Genomic DNA, 21,395 nt, shown 5'->3' with positions numbered 1-21,395 from the left:
TTACTATTGAATTAGTTAATACTCCATAGTTGCTAATAAATGTCACAAAACATACTTTGCCAGTTTCAATGTTCTATATAGGGTCAGACAGGCTGTTTGAAAGCCCATGGACATAAAATTAACACAGTGGGTAAAGAAGTAGCGTGACTTCAGTGTTTGTCCTCCTCATGTTTTACTTGAACAGAGCATTGTCATTCAAGGATAGAAAGGAAGGGCAGAAGAACATCATGTTCAGTGCACTTATCTTAAACTAAGTCACAAAGTGCTATTTGGGAGCACTCCCTACCCACAACACCCTCCTCTTCCGCCCAATCCTTGAGCTACTTTTTTTTCTTTTGTTAGTAGCAGCCCCATGTCCTCTTATCATTTCTGCTAAGTTGTAACTGGGAAGCAGATAAAAAAACAAAACAAAACAAAAAACAAAACAAAACAAAACAAAAAACACTACCATGGTTTGGTTTGCAGTTAGATAATGAATGTTCTCTTTATTCAGAAGAATATATTTTAACAGAGTTTCATGCACCAGTAAATCAGTACAGTGAGGAATTATAAGGATAAGGGAAACAATTTGACCTGGTAGAACTTGCCACTCCTAGATTCCTCTTGACCTAACTCAGGTGGTTAGGTGTCAAGAAGCAGTAAATGCTGCTGAATTCCAGGGTAACCAAGTTGGATTGCCAGGCCTCTGCAGGTAAGAGATGGGAAAGGAAAGCTCTTTTAAAGGAGAGGGTAATTATATTGGGACTGTCAGTTCCACTGAGAGTCCCTGAGAGGCAGATGAAGGAGAATTGGTGGTAGTGCCTGCTTCTCCTTCTTGGTTACATTCTTCAAGGACTATGGCCTGGTCTCTTCCATCTGTCTCAGAGTCCCTGTAAAAAGAAAAAATACAGAATGAATGGGGTTGGAGGGTGGGTTCTGAAAACAAATTGTAAGACAGGCTCAGATGTTTCTGGAATTGAGTAGAGCTAAGTGTTTACCTAGTCTGAAATTGAGGCCACTTCTTCCACTCTATGGCTAGCACTATCCCCAAGGCTACCAAAACCACGATAATCAGGGTACTTCGGACAATGTTACCCACAGTGCACTCTTGAGCAGCAGGCCCTGTGGTGTATCAAGGAAACAGAATTGGAGCTTAGTATATTAGTATTTCTTTGTATATTTTGTTGTCTTCTCAGTCTTGCCACTTCAGAGTAACATGCAAGCAATAGAAGGAACAGCCAGTATAGGTACATAGGAAGAGCTACTCAGACATCCTTTCTGGAAGGCAGGGAAGCCTTAGATGACTCTATTCAGCATCTCTAAGTGAACCCCCAAGCCTTACCTTTTCCTTGTCTTTACAAGATGATATACTTGAGGACTCAAGCTCCACAACTTTCTTGTCTCTTAATTTTTCCACTTATCTCTGGGGGGTCTATGCTTGATATCCCAACAGAAACTTTCATGGAGACATTATAAACTCACCTGCTGCTCCAACCAGCTCCAGGGCATCACTGGGCTCTGACCAGATGTCAGGGTAGGCCTGTAACCGGTAGCTGCAACTATAGTTTCCAATGCCTTTCCCTTCCACATTGTTGATGACAAAATCTCCATCCTCTGAGAACTGTTGGGGTGCCTCTTCACCATCATGTTCTAGCACAAATTCAACTCCTGGCAAAGGTCCTCGGCACTGAAGGGTGATGTCTTTGCCTAGTTTGAACACAGTGCTGGGCCAGGCTGACAGAGAAGGTTTAGGGGGCTTATCTGCAACCAAACCAAGAACACAGTTAAAAAAAAAAGTGGACCTGAATCTGGCCATTTCTTCTATTATTCATAACCTCTAAAAGGCCAAAAACTACAAAATTTAAATGCTTTCCTGGGATTCAGAACCTTACCAGTCACCCAGATCTCTAGAGAGTTGCTGTGATTTGAAGCTGCAAGGGGAGCAGAATCCAGATAATAAACACAGCTGTAGATACCAGAATCTTGATCCCTCACCACTGGCATCCAGAAGTCAGCTCTGTACCCACTTGGCTTCTGCTGCTCTAAGGGATGTTGAGTTCCCTCCTTCAACAGTACAAATGTTGAATCTGGCAGTTCCCCTTGACATTGAAGAGTCATATTTTCTCCAGGGGCTACCATGGGACCAGGCTGGACTAATAGGCTGGGCTTTGGAAGTAAACCTGTAAGAAATTAACTGCTGGTCAGGGAATAGAAGCTGTTTTAGAGTCCATTCCTATCCTCCCTCCCCTAGTATCTCATCAATAACAAGGTGAGACTATTGTTTGCCTCTATTTGAGTTCTTTAAAAATATCTTCCATGAACCAGTCAATCAAATTTTTCTCCACTACAACATTCACTCCACAGTTTCATCCCCTTACCAGTGACTATGAGTTCCAGAGTGTTACTAGGCTGTATCTTGATAGTGCTCATCCAGTCAGGGTGGTAACAACAACTATAACGTCCTATGCTAGCACCAGATATATTGGTGATAGAAAATGTTCCTTCATTGCTGGTGGACCCCCAAAGCTGCATGGGAGTGGCTTCTCCTTCTTTGTGCAGGATATATCCAACTCCATGGACTGGTCCTTGACACCAGAGAGTAACATTCTGCCCCATAGTGACTACAGAACTAGGCTCAGCAGACAACCATGGTCTGGGGAATATGTCTAGAAAGAAAAAAAGTGTGAGTATAAAACCTCATTACCTGCTCCGCATGATAATTGCTTTTCTTGGAATCCCCTCTATAGTTTGGCCTACACTTCTAGTAGAGATTGACCTCCTTAGTCTCTACTCCAATTGACCCTATCCCAACCCCATATCTGGTTTGTTCTTACCAGTCACCCAGATCATAAGGGGACTACTAAGGTATGAGCCTCTGTTGGACATGGTTGTCTCATAGTAGATACAGCTGTAGTTCCCAGAGTCCTCTGCTCCAACAGTCTGGAGGAGGAAATCAACCGAGGTCCCCGAAGCACTCTGGAACTGTAAAGGAGCATGAGTACCCTCCTGTAAGAGGGCAAACCTCATGTCCCGGAAAATTCCTTGGCAGTGCAGGGTCACATTCTTCCCAGGAAGTACCACAGGGCCTGGTTGAGCCAGGAGAGTGGGTTTGGGGTAGAATTCTAAAATGAAAAAGATCATAATGTAAGAGAATACTGTTCCCCACATTTCACAAATAGCTTTTGTAATGTTGCTATAAGAGATGATATATGTTTATTGTAGTAACTTAGAAAGTGCAATAAAGAGCTAATGAAGAAAACGTAATTTTACCAGCTCAAATATAACTATTCTTTACCTATTTTTCCACTTGTGTCTTAACACATGACTATGCCCTTGGAGCTGAGAGTATTTATGTAATTGAGACTCACTGCACAGAGAGTTGAAGAGTCTGATATGTTTATATTGTAAACACTTTTCTATGACGTTAAGCACCCTTTTAAATGATCATTTGTAATAGCTGTATAATGTGTACCTGACATTTCAAGGTTTTCTCCTTTTCACTGAGGGCCATCCAGCTACCAATCCCTGATAGCTCAGCTCAGAAAAAGGCAGACATTCAACTCAAAGCTCAAGGCCAAGCCTTAAAAGGATTATCTCAGAAAGAAGGCAACTTGAGCTTGATTCTTGAATTGGACACCGCTATCTCCCTAGATTCTTTCCTTGTGAATTACTGCCCTCCCCTGCTCCTTTGTCTTTTCTTCTTGTGATGATAACATGAGCAGCTGTCCTCCATGAACAATTTATTGTGTGCCAAACACTGTCCTAAGAACTGTTCTCAGTGTCCAGAAAACACATTTCTTCCCCCCCTCCCCCGGCAGCCATTCCTCTCACTCTCCTGGGGTCAGTGCTACTTCCACCAAGACTTCCCCTCCCTAACCTGTCACAATGAGCTCCACAGGGTCGCTGGGCTCAGACCAGATGGAAAAGTCATAATAGCGGCAGCTATAGTTTCCTCCATCACCAGTGCCCACTGAGATGATCAGAAAGTGAGCTTCACTAGCCCCTGGGTTTCCTGAGGCTGGGTCACTGGATGCAATTTCATTGTCATCCTTGTAGAGAAAAAAGCTCATGTGTTCATGGGATGTGGAGCAATTGAAAGTCACTCGGGAACCAGGAGTGACCACAGGGCTGGCCCATGTCTTGAAGAAAGGCTTGGGGTACATTTCTAGAAAATAAAACCAAAACGTTAAAAAAACAAATCAAGAAAACAGGAAGAAAATACAGTAAATGTTGGTTTGAAGAAGCTGTTGTCTATATGCACTTTCATTCAGAAACAGATGCATTGATAGATTCGTTTGTTTGTTTCTATAGGGACCCTTCACCCTTGTTCCTCATCAAATTCTCACTGTTAGTGGAACAGGCAAGTGAGGCTATTAAAAGGTTAAACTTTCTTTAGAACTCTATTAGTTCTCTTAGCCTCAGTGTGCCCATCTGGAAAAGAGAAGGAAATAGTAGCTACATCACCTCACTTCAGGATTTCCTCTATAGTTAAATGAGATAATCAATGGGAAAAAATCAGAAAAATTAAATCACCCTCCACAAACCCAAGCTATTAATAACGATTATGGCTATTAATATCGTGCAGCCAGAGGCCCTGGCACTCCCAGCGCCACGCCTGCCTGGCTCTAAGATTGGACACAGGCTCCTAGTACTAGCAGCAAAGTTTGTGGTGGAGTTAGGAGAGTCTGTCAAGCACTTCCCCCGCTCTTCTGCCCTCACACACCCTATTCAGCTCTACCTTTTATTACAAGCTCCAGGGGCTCACTGGACGCAGACCACTTGAATGGCTGCATCTCGGTGTGTGTGCGGCAGCTGTAATTGCCCTCTTCTTTATCTTCCATTCTTTGAATTGTAAAAACGGCTTCTCTCCCAACCGCACCAAGTTGCTGGACAGGTTCCTGCTCTCCCTTCTTATACAGAGCAAACCCCAAACCTTCCAGCCATCCTTTGCACCGGATCTGCAGTTTCTGGCCCCGGATTGGGAGGGAAGCCGAAATGACAGGTTTGGGAAGAATGTCTAGAAAACAAAATGGGATGGCTAGGGATTCAAAACTTTGGAAGTGCCCAAGATAGGACGCTCAAAGTTACTTTCTCTACAAACAAACCAAAGGCATCCCGACTGAGTTCCACAGTCTGTGTCCTCTCATTCTTTTTCTCCCCTCCCCCTACTTTTCCTCCCAGTAGCACAGGGCTCCCAGGGGCACTGGGTATCACTCCAGAAGGATCCTCTGCTTTCTCTTACCTGTCCCCACTAGTTCAAGTGCTTCACTAGGCTCTGACACAGCCATCTCCTCCCATGAATGACAGTGGTAACTCCCGGTGTGGCTGTGGGTCAGGGCGCCAAGGGGGAAGGCAGCCCGGACCTGCTCTGAGGCCGGCCGAGTTGCAATCCACCCTGTCCTGTCCTTCAGTAACACAAACTCCTTAGTTGAGCCAGAAGGGCTTCTGCACCAGAGCGTTAAGTTCTTCCACGGGGCCAGAGGGAAGTTTGTCTCTGCCCACAGTTCAGGCTTAGGGGTTGGCATGATTATTTCTAGAAACAGCAGAGTTAATGAAGCCATCCTCTTAGTATTCCCCCTCCCTCCTTTCCTTTCTCTTGAAGCCCCTACCCAGATCTCACACCCCTCCCCCTTAAATCAGAATCTTTTCATTCCTATCTTGCTTCTTTCTTTAGGTGCTGAGGAAAGGGGAAGCTGATGTCTCAACTGAGCTTCATGAAAGTGCAGGAGCCTGAAGGAAATTTTCACAGGCAGAAAGAAAAAGTTGGAGACTGAATGTTGCCTTCCTGGCTGTCCTTCCCTCCCAACCAGTCACTCCCTGGGCACTGACACTGACACTCTGTAGTTATTTCGGATCTCCAGAGAGGAATGTCCCAGTCTGGAGCAGGAAAAACTCACCAATCTCTTCTGCCAATGCTCCATTGCACAGTCCTTCGAAAGAAACCTTTGTCAGGTTTTGCCCCCTCCTCACCAAAACTGACCCCCACAGCCTGCTGCCCAGACCCCCATCTCACCCCCTTTGTACTCACCACAACAAAGAAGAGCCATGAGTATGAAGAACATGGCCACCCCTTGAGCTGTTCCTAACAACCAGGGTTCTCTAAGGAGACCAGAAAAAAGATGAGAGGAGTTGCTGGGATTAGGGGGAGGGCAGAGAGAAGGGGGCGGCAATTTATGTCATTGGCTCATTCACTATCCAATAGGGATTGGGTATGGCCAGGATAATGGGATATAATCTTTTCTGACACTGATGACTTTTCTTTTTGAGGATCTAATCGCTTACAAACCCCCTGCACTTCCATGACCTACATGCCCTTCCTCTCTGCCCCTCCCCCCAACATATATTATATGTCAGCTTCCCATGGCCCCTAATTAGGTTGTTGCTGCAAAGGAGATGTCAGATGAGAAAATGCTTTTGTATTTCCAGTTCTCAGAACCCCTGGATCTCAGCAGCTCTGGGTGGTTGAGAGTGGGGGTGGAAAGAGCAACCTTGAGTGTTTCTCAGTCATCAAGTTTAAGTTTGGAAGCAGTTGTTCCTATGGCAGTACTGGTCTTCAGACTGTCTTCAGACTGACCTGCCTTTGTTATGGAAGGGTTGCCTAGGCAGCCTTGATGGATTACAAGAACACTGACTGCCTGTCAGTGCTGAGCTGAGCTTGTCAAAGAGTGGGATCTCTCTCTCCACTACCTAGATTGTGACTATATATGTGTAGCATTGTTGTTGGGCTCTGCCTCCTATATAGAATTAGGACGTATAAGGCCAAAAGTAAATTGACAATTCCTTTTCCTTAGGAAACAGTGACCATCCTCGGCCTTTTCCTGGTCAGGAAAACTACTTTTTAAGCTGCTTTCTATGACATCTGGATTCTGATATTATTATTTGATGCAATGATCTTGGAGTAGGGTAAGAAACATGAAGTTACATCTTTTCTAATCCTAATATAAGGTTAGCCTAAAGCATATGAAAATTAGAATCAATAGGACGGTAAAATTTGACTTTATTGAAAACTCCAAGTGTGTTTTCTTTTTCTCTCAGAAACCACAGGTGGCTCTTCACTTGTTACCCTGGCACATTGTCCCTCAGATCCCAGCAGAAAACACAGGCAGACATAGTTGTAGTGATCATCAATTGTGTGTTAAATTTCCTAGACATACAAAAGTACATCCAGAAGCACAGGGTTGGGTAGGAATTATCATTTATCTTTTCATTGCCAACTGGAATAGCCTTAGAAAACCATAGGGATTAAGGATAGATATTAGTGGTCCAAAGGACACTGGAGAATATAAAGAAATGGCAGGAGGATCTTTTGGGCTGTTTTCAGGCTAAGGGACAGTCTGACTCTCCAGCTCCATTTGTTGTCTTATCAAATGTCTATCCAGGTTAAAATTATATCCTAAGGGTGCTCTGCACAGACAATAGGAGTCCAGAGTAACAGAGAAACTGGTTTCTAAGGAACCTAGGATGGGCCAAAATACTCTCTCTAGCCTTTGAAAGTAAAGGGTAAAGTTGAAAAAAATGGGATGGGAATTAAATAATAACATGGAAGATACAACAGCATAGCTTCTTACAAGTGAGCATGTTTATACTGTATCAGTGGGGACGTCTATGAAGTCTTGTGGACAGGGCAGTTTAAGAGGAGATTTGGGCATTGTAGGAGGTGTAGAGTTCAGGAAACATGCCTCAGATTATTTCTAGAGCTCCTGAAAACTATACATGTCTCTACTTTCTGGCTTCAGTAATGACACCTCTGTGAGGTAAAAGGGAATCAGATGGGAATGCCTTGACTCTTAAGCCTAGATGCTGAGGGGGAAAGTAAGAGTGTGTCCTTGTGGCTTACTGCAATTAGGGAGTGGCCCCTTCAGGAGACTAGGCAAGCATGTCAACAACAGGCTGAGAGAAGGCAAATACCTGAGTCTCAGTGTCCGACATTTCCAATGTATCCACAGCACTAGCCACAGCAAGGAAACAAGCTGCACAATTAAGGACATCCTGAGAGCTTCATTCAGAATGGAATTCCAGGTAAGGGTGCCTGTGAACAGAGAAGACCAGAAGCAGAAGCCTTGATGGAGACAAGTTAGGACGGATAAAGTCACGGGGGGGTGGGGGGAGATGCTTACTGAGAAAGCTTCTATTTAGAAACTTGAGAGAGATGTGTTCTTTTCTTGGTGAACTGGAGTCTTCAGAATATTCTGGTCACTGCTTTGAGTTTTTGTAGTGTACCCAAGGGAAGTATGTTAAGTGCATGGGTCCTGACTTCCAAGCCCTCACTCCCCTTACCATAAATTTCTGGGTAGTATTTTGAGATCCCAGGATTTGGAAGGGTATTCATATGAGAAGTTATCTTCTCACCTGCTGGCCCCACCAACTTCAGAGGCTCACTGCGATGTGACCAGATGTTAGGGTATGCTTTAATGCGATAGCTGCAACTGTAGGTCCCTGTGCCTTGCCCTTCAGTGTTAGTGATGATGAAGTTTCCATCTACGGAGAATTTTTGGAAGGTTTCCCTTTCTTTCCATTCCAAAGAAAATTCAAGTACTGGATGAGATACTCGGCACTGAAGGGTGATGGTCTTTCCTGCTTTAAACACGGAACTGGGCCAAGCTGAAAGGGAGGGTTTGGGAGGCTTATCTGAAACCAATCCAGAGACTACAGTTAGAAGTGACATCGAGTCAACATCCTCTCCCTTGCTGAATGTTTCTCAGCTCCACATTTGGACTTCTTTGTCTTTTCACTTACATTTGGTTAGTGACTTCAAACTTTGTGTATTCCAAGCTTCCCGTCACATCCCCCCCCCCCGCTCTATGTGTTTCTTTAAAGACTACTGGCTCTAATTTCAATCAGAAAGACCTTATAACTGTAAACTCTCCATGACTTGAAGGTAAATAATTGTTTTTCGCAAGTCACAGTGGGGCTGTGTCATGATGAGAGGTAAGGAAGGCTTGAAGTGAATCCCAGGAGAAAAGGTCCCTGAAGGATATAAAGTACATCATCTTCCTAATGTTCTCTCTTTACCTCCCACCTCTAGGCAAGTGCAAGAGTCACTAAGATTCCCTCACCTCACTTAGAGAGCTGTAATAATGATAAAAGCATATAGGTGAAAATAAAATTGAAGCCTGTTAAGATCACTTGCCTATAACCATCAGCTCCACAGTGTTGTATGTTGCCATCTTAATTGATGTCTTCCAGGTAAGATAATAGTGGCAGCTATAGATGCCAGCATCCTTGTAGGTCACATTTTTGAGGAGGAATGATTTGCTGCCAGTGTTGCTGGTGGCATCCAGAAGCTGAAGGGGTTTTTCTTCTCCCTTCTTATAGAGTGCAAGCCCCACGCCATCCATCAGTCCTCGACATCTCAGGCTCACGTTTTGACCCATTTGAACCACTGGACTGGGCCGAATAAGGAGCCAGGTCTTGGGGAAAGTGTCTAGGATGAGACCCAAAATACAAAGAGCCAATGGTATCACTCTCCCCTCCTTTCCATAGTTAGGGCTATTTTCCACCTCAGTCTTCAAGTTTATACTTCGCAAATCACTCAACTAGGTTGCATGAATTTTGTCCTCCCCCCCCCCCACCATTAGCCCTGGCCAAGTGATATAAGTATGAGAGGGGAGTGGGAGTCAGAGGAAATTTTATAACATACCCCTGTCTTACCAGTCACCCAGATTTTCAGGATACCACTAAGCAATGAGCCCCTGTATGACCCATCATAGTAAAAACAGAGATAGTGCCCTGTATCCTGGATCTTCAGAGACCGGAAGTAGAAATATGCCTCATTTTTTATTGCCTTCTTGTGGTTAAAAGATTTCTTCAAGTCTTCCAACCTCATTAAAGCAAACGTCATTCCATATATTGGCCCTTGGCACCTGAGACTCAGGCTTTCTCCTGGTGCCAGGATGGGCCCAGGATGGGCTGTCAGAGTTGGTTTGGGGTAGAGACCTAGAAAGGGAAGAGACCCTTAAGTTACAGCTTGGCCAATTCTTCCCTAGTCTATTTTAATTCTCCTAGTTTCTTTGCACAAGAGAAGCAATTGGAATATAACCTTCCTCCTTCTTTTTCCTTAGACTTATGTCTCCTCATGAATGTAATCAAGGGTAAGTTCACTTATGACCCTTTCATCTCACCCAACTCAGCCAGGTATAGTTGCTTGCCTCAGGGAACTGTCTACAGTCATAATGCCCTATATCTTTAGATCTCTGAAATGGCAAGTATATTCTTTCCACAGTCAGAAAATCTATATCTCTAAAAATGACTCTGATTCCATCTTGTAGAGCATAACTTTCATTGACGATAGAGAGCATCTGAACACATTAATCTTGCCTTAAGACCCTACTTCCAACACTTGCAACATGAGGTTGGAGGAGGACAATAGAGTGATTTGGGGTAATAACTCAGTAAGCCAATGAAATCTGGTAATGGGGCCCACACTCATTTCTATGGATTATTTTTAATTTAAGATGGTTGTACTATTAAATTCAGCTTTATATGACTCCATCTTATCCCCATTCAAATCCCAGGTACAACAGCTCATCCCTTATGGAAGGATCAACTCTGTCACATACTCATGGGAGCTTTCTGGATATGTCATAAATCATGCCAGTCTAGGGGAATTGAGTGTGAAGAATATGAAGCTCCTGCCAGCATTAAATTAATAAACAAATGGGAAATCCTGGTGAACATTCATTGCAGAAGAATGTGTTAGGGGAAACTATGTTGGAAGTATATGTGTACAGCAAGCACCCATATACACGGGTTAAACAGTCCTTTGTATTTTGATCCTCAAGAAAAAGCTATATTAATAAAATTGTTATCTACCATTTATTGAGAACTTATATGCCAGGCACTGTACATGTTATTTAGGCAATCCTCACAACAACCCTGTGAGGTAGGCATTATTTTTATATCAGTTTTGCAGATCATGAAATTGAAGCACAGAGTGGCATTATACAGTAGATTGAATATGTACTGTTATCCTGTGTTAGAATGGAGAAAACCAAAACACAGAGAAGTGAGATGACTTGCTCAACATCACAATGGGAAGCAGTGTCATGGGTGGAACTAGAAATCAGGGTACTTTCTGTAACATCACAGTTTCTCTGGATCTATTTGCTTGCTGCAGGAACTGCGGAAATGTTGACAATTCCATTTGGAATCATCTAGGGCATGGGACAGAGGAGTTTAAGTTGGAGTGTGTGGCTAGCATTTGGACCTTTGAAGGCGTTGCCTCTGTGTTTAAAGCTTGGTGCTGCTTTTACTGAGACAAAGTAATCTGTCAAACCATTTCTGAAATATAAACTAAAATGTTGCTTTCTTTATCATTTGTTTTGTTTTTTTGTCAGAGGGAATAGTGATTCATTTTGTTTCCCACACTTGAATATAATAAACACAAATACATTTAAACTTTTAGAAAATCATCTTTAAGACTATACTGGCAATGCCTGGCACATATTAGGTGCTCAATAAATATTGGATGAATGAATGAATGATAATCAACAAGTAAAGAACAATAAAACTATGATAAGATGAAGCTGCTAAATAGCTGGGCAGGCTTACAAACCGGCCAAAGGATTATTTACTTTAAAGCATGTGTGATTCTAAAACTCAGGAAAATGTCAAATGACTCTGCCACATTGACTCTGCAGGGCCTAGAAACCGGCCAAGGCAAGTAGTATCAAAAACTTTTGCTCAACCAGCCATGATTCCTGGGATAACAATTGTCAGATGCCAGCAGCCGTGGCCACACCCACCTGCTACCACCAGCTTCAGGGGGTTGCTGGGCTCTGACCACAGAGTGGGAAGCATCTGGATATGAGTACGGCAGATGTAAACCCCTTCATTCTCAGGTGCCAAGTTGTCAATGGAGAAGATGGCCATTGTCCCAGTTGGGACTTGGTAATCTACGGGCTCTGTGTATCCCTCTTTAAACAACATAAATACCAAATCCTGAAGCCATCCATGGCAGAGGATGTTAACATTGCATCCACGAAGAGGGGGGGTCTCTGCCTGGATCCAGAAAATGGGTTTGGGAAGTTGGCCTGGAAAGAAAAAATGAACTGATATGAGTTAGAGCAAGGGTAGTGCTACCTAGACAGCAGGAGAGGAAAGTTTGGCTTTGAATAAGCCTTTCCAACAACCCTTCCTCGTCCCACCCTTCCAGAGCTACAGCCTCTACATGCATTGTCTGATACACAGTAGGCACTTCTGTGCTATCTGTGGTGAGCAAACATGCATGCACTTGAGGTAAATGAATCACTTCAACAAATCGTTCTCTGGGACAGTGATTTAGAGTCCCAAGAGTGGGAGAAAATTGTGGAGTATCTAGCTTTGTCATCTCACCTGGTGCTTCTAACTCTAGAATTTTACTAGGTTTCGACCAGCCTTTCTCCTTCCAGTAGCAGCACCGATAAAGCCCTGTTTTGGACTCAGAAAGGGCACCTATGAAGAATGAAACTTGGAAGGTCTTATAAGAAGGACGAATCCAGGTCATCTGTGTGTTATCCTTCAGAAGCAGGAACTTGCTGGATACCCGAGAGGGGCTTCTGCACCAAAGCGTGATGTTCTCCCAAGGAGCCTGGGGATAGTTGGACTCTATCCATAGCTCTGGTTGAGATTCCACTGCTGTCATTGCCCCAAATCACAGAAATATTGACAGTCAGCCATCTCCCTTCCCCAAAGTGCCCCACAACACACCTTAAAATTAGCTCTAACCCACCCAGATGCTGACTTTTGCCTTCCTGTGCTAGTGGGAGTGGGAGTGTCTGTTCGTGTAAGGGTTTGAGATGCCAGGGCATTTGTTCAAAGAATCCAAATGGGCGTGGGAATAAGCTCCCTGCTAATGTTAGATAAAGCTCTGCTTATTTCTTGGGAAATCAAGTCATGATAGAAGAAGCTCTGATTCCAAGCAGCCCAACCTTTCTTGCCATATATACATACATACATATATACATACAGGCCAGGACCTTAGAATCTCAGACAGGAAGTCACTTACCCATTGAGGTCATACCCAGACTGAGCCCTAAAAAGAGAGAATGAATGGTCAGGGAGAGATTCTGCTTTCTTTACCCTCCAACCTCAATAATCTCCCCTGCCTCCCCTCCCCCAGGAGCCTGCTCACAAGGTCTTCCATAACAGGGTCACTTGCTTCTCATCCCTTCCTTGTACTTACAAATGCAAACAAGCAAAAGAGTGAAGTTCCGAAGCATCTTGGCCCTTGCTGTGGCCTGCCCAGGCCTATGGGCAGAATGTGTTCTCTGAATCTTAGAGGCTTGCTTCTTAGAAGATAGTAGGATCTAAAAGAAGACATTTTCATGCTCAGGGACTAGTTTTGCTCTTTCAAGTTGCAGTGTGATCGCTGCATGACTCTTGACTACCTTACATTGCACTGGTTCACAGGAACCTAGCCTGTTAATAAGGCCCACTTGTTGCTTTCCTCTCCTTGATCCTTTTCTTCACTTCCTTGTCTCTCTACTCAAGCTCTTTTCCTCAGATCCAAGATGTTATTTTTGTTGAATTTTTCCTTCATCCCTGAGATTTCAAAGGCACAAATGGTGACCATAAACAAGCCTGAAGAAATCCTACTGAGTGGGGGAAGTGGAATGTGCCAAGACTCACCTTTTGTGATGAGTACACAAATGCACTACTCACACGCAGCATGTGCACACCCACAGCAGTGTATGCATGTGCATACATGCACTCACACACACAGCTGAGTCATCCAACAGCTCAGTAAAGAAGACATTACCACTGTCCCCATTTTGTTGCCGAGGCAAATGGAGTTTAGGCAGGATACATAATTTGCTGAAAGTCAAAATATTAAATGAAAATTAAAGTTCATGTTTAACACAAAGGTTGACACTCAAATGTCCAGAGGCAGCACCTGCCCTCACCCCATCTTCATCCTCCATCACCCCTCCCATTTCTTCACACAGACTGTTCCTTCTAAGGAGTGCTTATGATGCACCATGGTCTCTTAACTGCAAAGCTTAATACCCTGTCTTGTGTAGGTGTTAACTAATCCAACTGCTTCCACATAGTTAATAAAAGTGTAAATGATTCCTCCTTAGAACTTGCCCTTAGCTTCTAAGCAGCTTTGTTCACTACCTCTGAAGAAAATGGAATTATTTGAATTTGAAGGAACACAGAAAAGAGATTTGAGCTCAGAGAGGCCAACTCATTTCCCCAGAAGTCACTACCAACCTGTGTATAGATGGCTTGGATCTTCTCCCCTCTTGCTGCAAAGGGAAGGTATATCCTCACAGCACAAATTCAGGAGAATTCTCCTCATGAAGCCTCTACTCATAGTACGAATTCCTGCCTGCTCTCAGCTGTTTGATCTTAACTCAGGGGAGAAAGGTAGGTGTAGCTCCCACAGAGGAAAAGAGAATGACTTTGTTGCTCTAAACATTGCATAACAACAGCCTCTAATATATTTTAATGCTAACAGAGAGCAAAATGGAGGAGCTGAAAGATTCATTGTCAAAACAACTGGGCAGTAGGACAACAGGTTGACACACGGAGAGATTCAAGAAGAGCCCGGCCCTGATTTTCCTTTATTTGTGTTGCAGGAAGCTTAACTTACCATCTCTGAACTTTCCTTATCTATTAGGTGGGGAGATAATATGTACTCAAAACATTGTTGTTTTGAGTTACAGAAAATGGGTGTATAGTGCCAGGCATGCTGTGTACCTATCATGTAAACAGGTGTATTTTGTCCCATTTTTCAAAGAGGGGTATACTTTTGGTATAAGACCATAATGAGACTCCTTTCATCTCATTTACTAGAACTGCTTGTCCCCAATTTTCTCAGTGCCAGGCCAAAACTTGGATACCACCCTGTTGCTTTGTTTCCCCTTGGGGCACTGGGCCAGGATCTATTGGCGGAAGCTAGGTTCTTTGCCAAGGAGAGAGTTCAACCTGGAATTGCACCCAGGAAATGCTATCTGGAGATCCAGCTTTAACACATGAACATCAGGGGCTTGCCTTTTGGTTACTGGAGTGGGATGAGAACAGCTGGATTTCTCAGCATGGCTGACCATTCTTCAATCATAAAAATATTAAAAATTTAAAAAAATCTGGCAAGATGATGAATCTTATGCCTAGGGAACTTGGGAATAACCCTGAGATTCAAAATTGGACACGCCCATTTTGCTCTTTCACCCCACACCCAACTTAGGCTAATGAGGCTTTTTTTTTCCGATCCCCGTGTACTCTACCCCAAGCACTTTCCCCACCATTAGGCAACCCCGCAGTGTTTTCAAGGGTGATATATACAAAATACCTAATGGATAACCTCCTTCATAGCTTTAAGAGCTCCAGCAATCAAAGGGGTTGGACTCCGCAGGGTGCTGGGTACAAGATTTTCTTAGGGTTTGGAGGGAAGACTGAGAAGGGAAGGGGGAGATACCCACATTGCCCAGAGATTCTCATCGAGGCGGGGCTGGGATCCGGGGAGAGAAAGAGAAAGACAGGGATGAATGGGGAAAGGGGTCTGGGGAGCAGTTTGATTTAAGGCAATTTATTGGCTTTCGGCGTTCTGTTTAAGATTTTGTCAGCCACTGGACAATGCGCTCATTTGCAAGTACTTACGGTAGTTGTAGGCCCGCTCGGAGGTTGGAGATTCTCCTGAGAGCTCCTCCAGACGCTGCGAACTGCCGGGCAGGGGAAGAGCTATCTTAGGACAGCCTCTCCGTCCCTCAGCCCCGCCTCTGTCTCTCCCCCACCCGCCTGTAGCCCCGCCCCATCCTCCTCCCCTCCCTTGCTAGGCTCCGGAACCCACCTACACCAACTCTGCCTAGCACCTGCAGTCCTCTGAAGACTAGGATTGGATCGCCCCTCCCAGCTCCCCGCCTCTCTCCCAACTCCCAGCAGAGGTTGACTGAGCAGGAGTCAGGCCCCTGCCCCTGCCTGTCTCTCTGAGCTTCATTTGGTCACTGTAACCTGGAAGGGAGAGGCACAGCTTCCAAGACAGCTGAAGCTGTAGATCCACCTCTCCAGCTCCCCAGTGCTTTTAAAGCAATCTTGAGTCTTCCTCTGCTACTAAAATGACCCCATGCATGATAAATGTCAACAGGGTAGTTGAAACATCTACTCTGTGCACTTTTGGCCCTGGCCCTGGGCATTTCTAATCTTCACAGAAACCCTGCAAGACAGCAGTTCTTTCTCTGTATTTTACTGAAGAGGAAACTGACCCTTGTACAGTTTGGTATTAGCCCAGGCATTACAGACATGCGCTTTCAGATTTCAGTTTAGGTTCTACATTTAATAGTTCTGTGGACCCTAGCAAGTGAGTTATATTCTCATAGGCTCACTTCTGCCTTATTTTAAATAAGATAGCAGAGCCTACTTTGGATAACTTTAATGGCTAACTCAAGTAAATCTCCAAGTACTACGGGCCTGGCACATACAAAGTTCTCAACAAATACTATCTGTGGCTACTACTGCCACTTCTACTGCTGCTGCTAATCTGTAAATTCCTCCTTAACTGCCTCAGGGCAGTATGGTTTTGACTCTACAGAGCAATGGGTGTAGGTCTTGCTGACTAGAAAATATTTTTCAAATTTTATTTTGTGCAAGAATGTGTGAGAGACAGAGATGATACTTGTTACATCATGGAGATGGAAGGATTCGGGGGTTTGTATATAACTTCAAATTGTTCAAGCAGGGTCACTTTTGCTTCCATCATTATACAGCTTATTCCAGGCCAGCTGGCCTTCAAGCTTCTGGATAATTTTCATGTTTCAAACCCTTCCCTCTCACTGTAGTCTCCTGGGTTCTGGGGACTGAACTCAACTAATAAGACTTATGAAAAAAGATCCATCACCTGGCCTTATAAAGAATTTGTTTTAATGACAATATATGGGTGAGACACTAACTGTAGCTGTTGACATATTGGATGTGATGAGATTAAAGTATGGCAACCTAAGGGGCTCACTGAACAATTGATAGCAAATAGCCAAAGCTTTTTTATGTGCATTTTACCTTCTTAAGATGTCCCAAATTAGCTTATGAATATCAATGACAAAAGAAATCATGTGTAAAACAGAGACTGTGCTTTTAATGAAGCCATTTGACTATCATAGCTTCATGCTGCAGGTGATAACAGCTGCACTTTCCTGGCACCCATAGACCCTACTCAGCATTTCAAACTGCAGATTGTTTTGGTGTAATCAGCCATATAAGTATAAATATACATTTCTTGGCAAATTATTTAATCTGTCTGAGCATCATTTTCTTATTTGAAAAGTGGAGATAATAACTGAACTTACCACCGCACAAGGCATTGTGTAGGGTTAAATAAAAACTTTCCTGCCAACCACTACCTAGGGACTGGGTCATAACAGATAGCCTTTAATTCCACACATGCTTGTCAATAGGTTCTTTGGGGCATACATTGTTCTAAAGATTCAGAGAGATGTTCCTCTTCAAGAGTCTCTAACCCAAGCATTACTCATGAAGGAAAATGAGCAGGAAGCAAAAGAGGGGTGTTGGGAATCAGAGAACAAAGGGGTGTTGGGAATCTCTTACAGCTGAGAAGAGCAGCAAGTCAGGCATGACAGTAGTGCTCTGAGAAGTGCAAACCGGTTGCTGTCACTTTGTGGCTCAACTAGAGCACTGGATTCAGGAAAGACAGAGCAAGGGTTTTGAACACTTTGAAGAGACAAAGTTGGGCCAGTAAGGTGTTGTTTGGAACATGGTAATGGGTATTACAATCTGTGAGTCTGGAAACACTGAAGCAATATTCTTTGGAGACAATTATCCTTGGATGGTTTGGAACTCATGGTATATACTATTTTAGCCTAGAACTCACAGTAATCTGCGTCCTTCCCCCTCCCAAGTGTTCGGGTTAAATATCTGGACCAACACACCTAGTCATAACATACATTACTTTTTCAAATGTTATTAAAGTACCAGACACTGAGTGTAGTCAGTTTTAACTCATTTACTCCCCACTTCTACACAAGTAATAACCAAGGTATTTTATACTATTTGTGGCTGTTGTAAAGGGTATTGTTTCTCTACTACCTTTCTCAGCCAGTTTGTCTTTTAAATACAGGAAGGCTACTGATTATTTTTAATTAAAGTTTTATTTTTATATTATTACAGTCTATTCACTTTGTATCCCAGCTGTAGCCCCCTTATTCATTCCCTCCCAAACCCACCTTCCCTCTCTCATCTCTTTCCATGTTCCTCTCCAAGTCCACTGATGGGGGAGGTCCTTTTCCCCTTCCATCTGACCTTAGCTTATCAGGTCTCATCAAGACTGGCTACATTGTCCTCCTCTGTGGACTGGCAAGGTTGCTCCACCCTTGGGAGTTGTCAAAGGGCCCAACACTGAAGAGTTAATTTTGTATCTAGCTATGCTAATGAAGGTGTTTATAAGCTGAAGGAGTTCTCTGGTTGAATTTTGGGGGTCACTCATGTACACTATCATATCACCTGTCAATAATGATATTTTGACTTCTTTGTTCCAAATTTGTATCCCCTTGATCTTCTTTAGTTGTCTTTAGAAGTCTAACTAGGACTCCAAGTATAATGTTGAAGAGGTAAGGAAAGAGTGGGCAGTCTTGCCTCGTCCCTGATTTCAGTGAGATTGATTTAAATTTCTCTCTATTTAGTTTGATGTTGCTATAGACTTGCTGTATATTGTCTTTACTGTTTAGGTATGTGCCTTTTATCCCTGATCTCTCCAAGACTTTAAACATGAATGGATGTTGGATTTTGTCAAATGCATCCAAGGAGATAATCATGTGTTTTGTTTATATGGTGGATTACATTGATGGATTTCTGTATATTGAACCACCCCTGAATGCCTGGTATGAGGCCTACTTTGTCAAGGTGGATGATATCTTTGATATGTTCTTGGATTCAGTTTGCAAGCATTTTATAGAGCATTTTTTGCATCAATGTTCATAAAAGAGATAGGTCTGAATTTCTTTTTGTGTTGGGTCTTTGTGTGGTTTAATTATCAAGGTGACTGGGCTTCGCAGAATGAGTTTGGTAATGTTCCTTCTGTTTCTATTTTGTGAAACAGTTTGAAGAGAATTGGAGTTGGAGTTAGCTCTTCTTTGAAGGTCTGGTAGAATTCTGCTCTGAAACCATCTGGCCCTGAGCTTTTTTTTTTTTTTTTTTTTTGGAAAGGAGTCTTTTGATGACAGCTTCTATTTCCTGAGGGGAAATAAGACTGTTTAATTTATTTACCTGATCTTGATTCAGATTTGGTAAATGGAATCTATCAAGAAAATTGTCCATTTTATTTAGATTTTCAAATTTTGTGGCTGCGTATAGGCTTTTGAAATAATACCTAATGACTGTTTGGATTTTCTCAGTGTATGTCATTATGTCCCTCTTTTCATTTTTGATTTCAATGATTTTGATAGTGTCTATCTGCCTTTTAGTTAGTTTGGCTAAGGGTTTGTCTATCTTGATGATTTTCTCAAAAAAAAAAAAAAAAAAACAAAACTTCTGGTTTCCTTGATTCTTTGAATTGCTTCCTTTGTTTCTAATTTATTGATTTCAGCTCTGAGTATGATTATTTCTAGTGGTCTACTGCTCTTGAGTGTGTCTGTTTTTTTTTATGACTTTAGGGTGAGCTGTTAAGTTGCTTGTATGAGATGTTTTGAATTTCTTTATGAAGACACTTAGTGCTATGATTTTTTTTTTCTTTTAGCACTGCTTTCATTGTGACTCATAAGTTTGGTAAGTCGTGCCTTTATTTTCATTGAATTCTAGGAAGTTTTTATTTTATTTTATTTATTTATTTTTACTCTTTTACAATTTATTCATTATATATCCCTATTGAAGCCCCTTCCCTCAGCCCCACCAAGTCCCCCTGTCTCCCTTCTTCCTCTATCACTTTCCCCTAGTGCACTGAAAGAGGGAGTTCCTCCCCTCTGCCATCTGCCCATAGCTTACAAAGTCTCATCAGGAATGCCTGGATCCTCTTCCTCTGTGGCTTGGCAAGACCGCATCACCAGGGGCAACTGATCACAGATCAGGTCATCCAGTTAATGACAGACACTGCTCCCCTTACTTGGGAATCCATGTGGAGACTGAGCTTCCTGTAGGCTACATCTGAGCAGGGGTCTTGGTCCTCTCCATGCCTAGTCCTTGGTTGGTGCATCAGTCTCTGTAGGAAACTGTGAGCTCGGGTTTTTTAGCATTGTTGATTTTCTTGTGGGGTTGCTGTACCCTCCGTGTCCTTCTAGCACCCCTTTCCTCCATAAGTCTCCCTGCTCTCTGCCCAATGTTTGGAAGTGGATATTATCCATATAATATAGAATAGACATACTAAAAGCTACAGACCTAAAAATGCTAAACAACAAGACCCTAGGGAGGGTGCTTAAATCTCATTCAGAATGGCAAACAGGATAGACACCACAAGCAGTGGAAGAGAAGGAATAGTTTGGCAGCCTTTTAGAGAGTCCTCTGAAAGGCTCCTCCAACAGGGGATCAAAGCAGATGATGAGACTCACAGCCAAACTCTAGAAGTCTTTAATTGCTTTCTTTATTTTTTCCCTGACACAGCTATCATTGAGCAGAGTTGTTAAGTTTCCATGCGTGTATAGGCTTTTTGCTATTTCTGCTGCTGTTGAGGTCCAGCTTTAGTACATGGTGGTCTGATAGGATACAAGGGGTTATTTCAATCTTCTTGTATCTGTTGAAGCTTGCTTTGTGACTGAGTATATGGTTTATTTTGGAGAAGGTTCCAAGAAGTGCTGAGAAGAAGGTGAATTGTTTTGTTTAGGGATGGAAAGTTCTGTAGAAGTCTGTTAGGTCCCTTTGATTCATTACATTTGTTAGTCCCATTGTTTCTTTATTTAGTTTCTTTTCTCTTACCATGGTGTTTCCTCTTGAATTGGAAACCCCGTCTGTGGTGTTTTGGGGTTCACAGTTCAGACTGAGTAGGTGAGCATATTATGGACAAGACTCACAGACCCCAAATACCACAAAGGAGTCTATTCCAATGCAAATGCAATAGGGTCTTTTATTACAAGCTCGAGCTTGGGCCCACACTGTCACCAACACAGTGGTTCTCTAGTGTGGAGTCCTAAGCTCAGGGAGAGAGGGATTTTTATTTAGGGTTACAGTAAGGTTGGGAAATTCCAGCTTATCAGTTACACAGTTGGGTGACAGCCAGCAAAGGTAAACTTGTCACAAAGTGATTGTGGCTAACTTACATGACTAATATTGAGCAAGCTATCTATACACCCAAGGAATGTTAGGCATTTCTGTGCCATGTAAGTTCTACTACCAGGTCTGGTGGGCTGCCCAGCACAAATGTCCTACCCTGAGATAAGATACCTTTGCATTCTTGTGGTTATCTACAGGCTATTCCTTGGGTAGGAAATTTTATTATGTTCTTCCAGTAATTGATGTCATATGGCCTAAATCCTGGTGACTTTGTGGAGGGTCACTAGGTC

At 43.1% G+C, this 21,395-nt stretch overlaps 1 protein-coding gene across 4 annotated transcripts; it reads right to left on the bottom strand.

Annotated features, from left to right (window-relative positions):
* Window positions 1–453: 453 nt before the first annotated feature.
* Window positions 454–15,801, bottom strand: Igsf1 (immunoglobulin superfamily member 1). 4 transcript variants are annotated; one of them, XM_060374482.1, is made up of 21 exons: window positions 15,752–15,801; window positions 15,562–15,623; window positions 13,142–13,265; window positions 12,965–12,991; window positions 12,313–12,594; window positions 11,724–12,011; window positions 9,631–9,915; window positions 9,110–9,403; window positions 8,329–8,607; window positions 7,888–8,008; window positions 6,008–6,078; window positions 5,877–5,909; window positions 5,222–5,512; window positions 4,718–4,996; window positions 3,857–4,144; window positions 2,814–3,101; window positions 2,358–2,645; window positions 1,872–2,159; window positions 1,462–1,740; window positions 978–1,101; window positions 454–869 (listed from the first exon to the last, which is right to left on the bottom strand). In XM_060374482.1, the coding sequence occupies exons 3-21, from the start codon at window positions 13,176–13,178 to the stop codon at window positions 734–736; spliced, it is 3,978 nt and encodes a 1,325-aa protein (XP_060230465.1). In that variant the 5' UTR covers window positions 13,179–13,265; window positions 15,562–15,623; window positions 15,752–15,801; the 3' UTR covers window positions 454–733. The 4 variants fall into 4 exon arrangements, with proteins under 4 accessions (XP_060230465.1, XP_060230467.1, XP_021483865.2 ...); XM_060374484.1 differs by lacking the exon at window positions 5,222–5,512; XM_021628190.2 differs by lacking the exon at window positions 12,313–12,594.
* Window positions 15,802–21,395: the final 5,594 nt, after the last annotated feature.

This window comes from Meriones unguiculatus, chromosome X (genome assembly GCF_030254825.1).
Source record: "Meriones unguiculatus strain TT.TT164.6M chromosome X, Bangor_MerUng_6.1, whole genome shotgun sequence".
Taxonomy (NCBI): Eukaryota; Metazoa; Chordata; class Mammalia; order Rodentia; family Muridae; genus Meriones; species Meriones unguiculatus.
The sequence above is the reverse complement of the archived record's forward strand: the minus strand, read 5'-3'. Positions and strand labels throughout refer to the sequence as shown.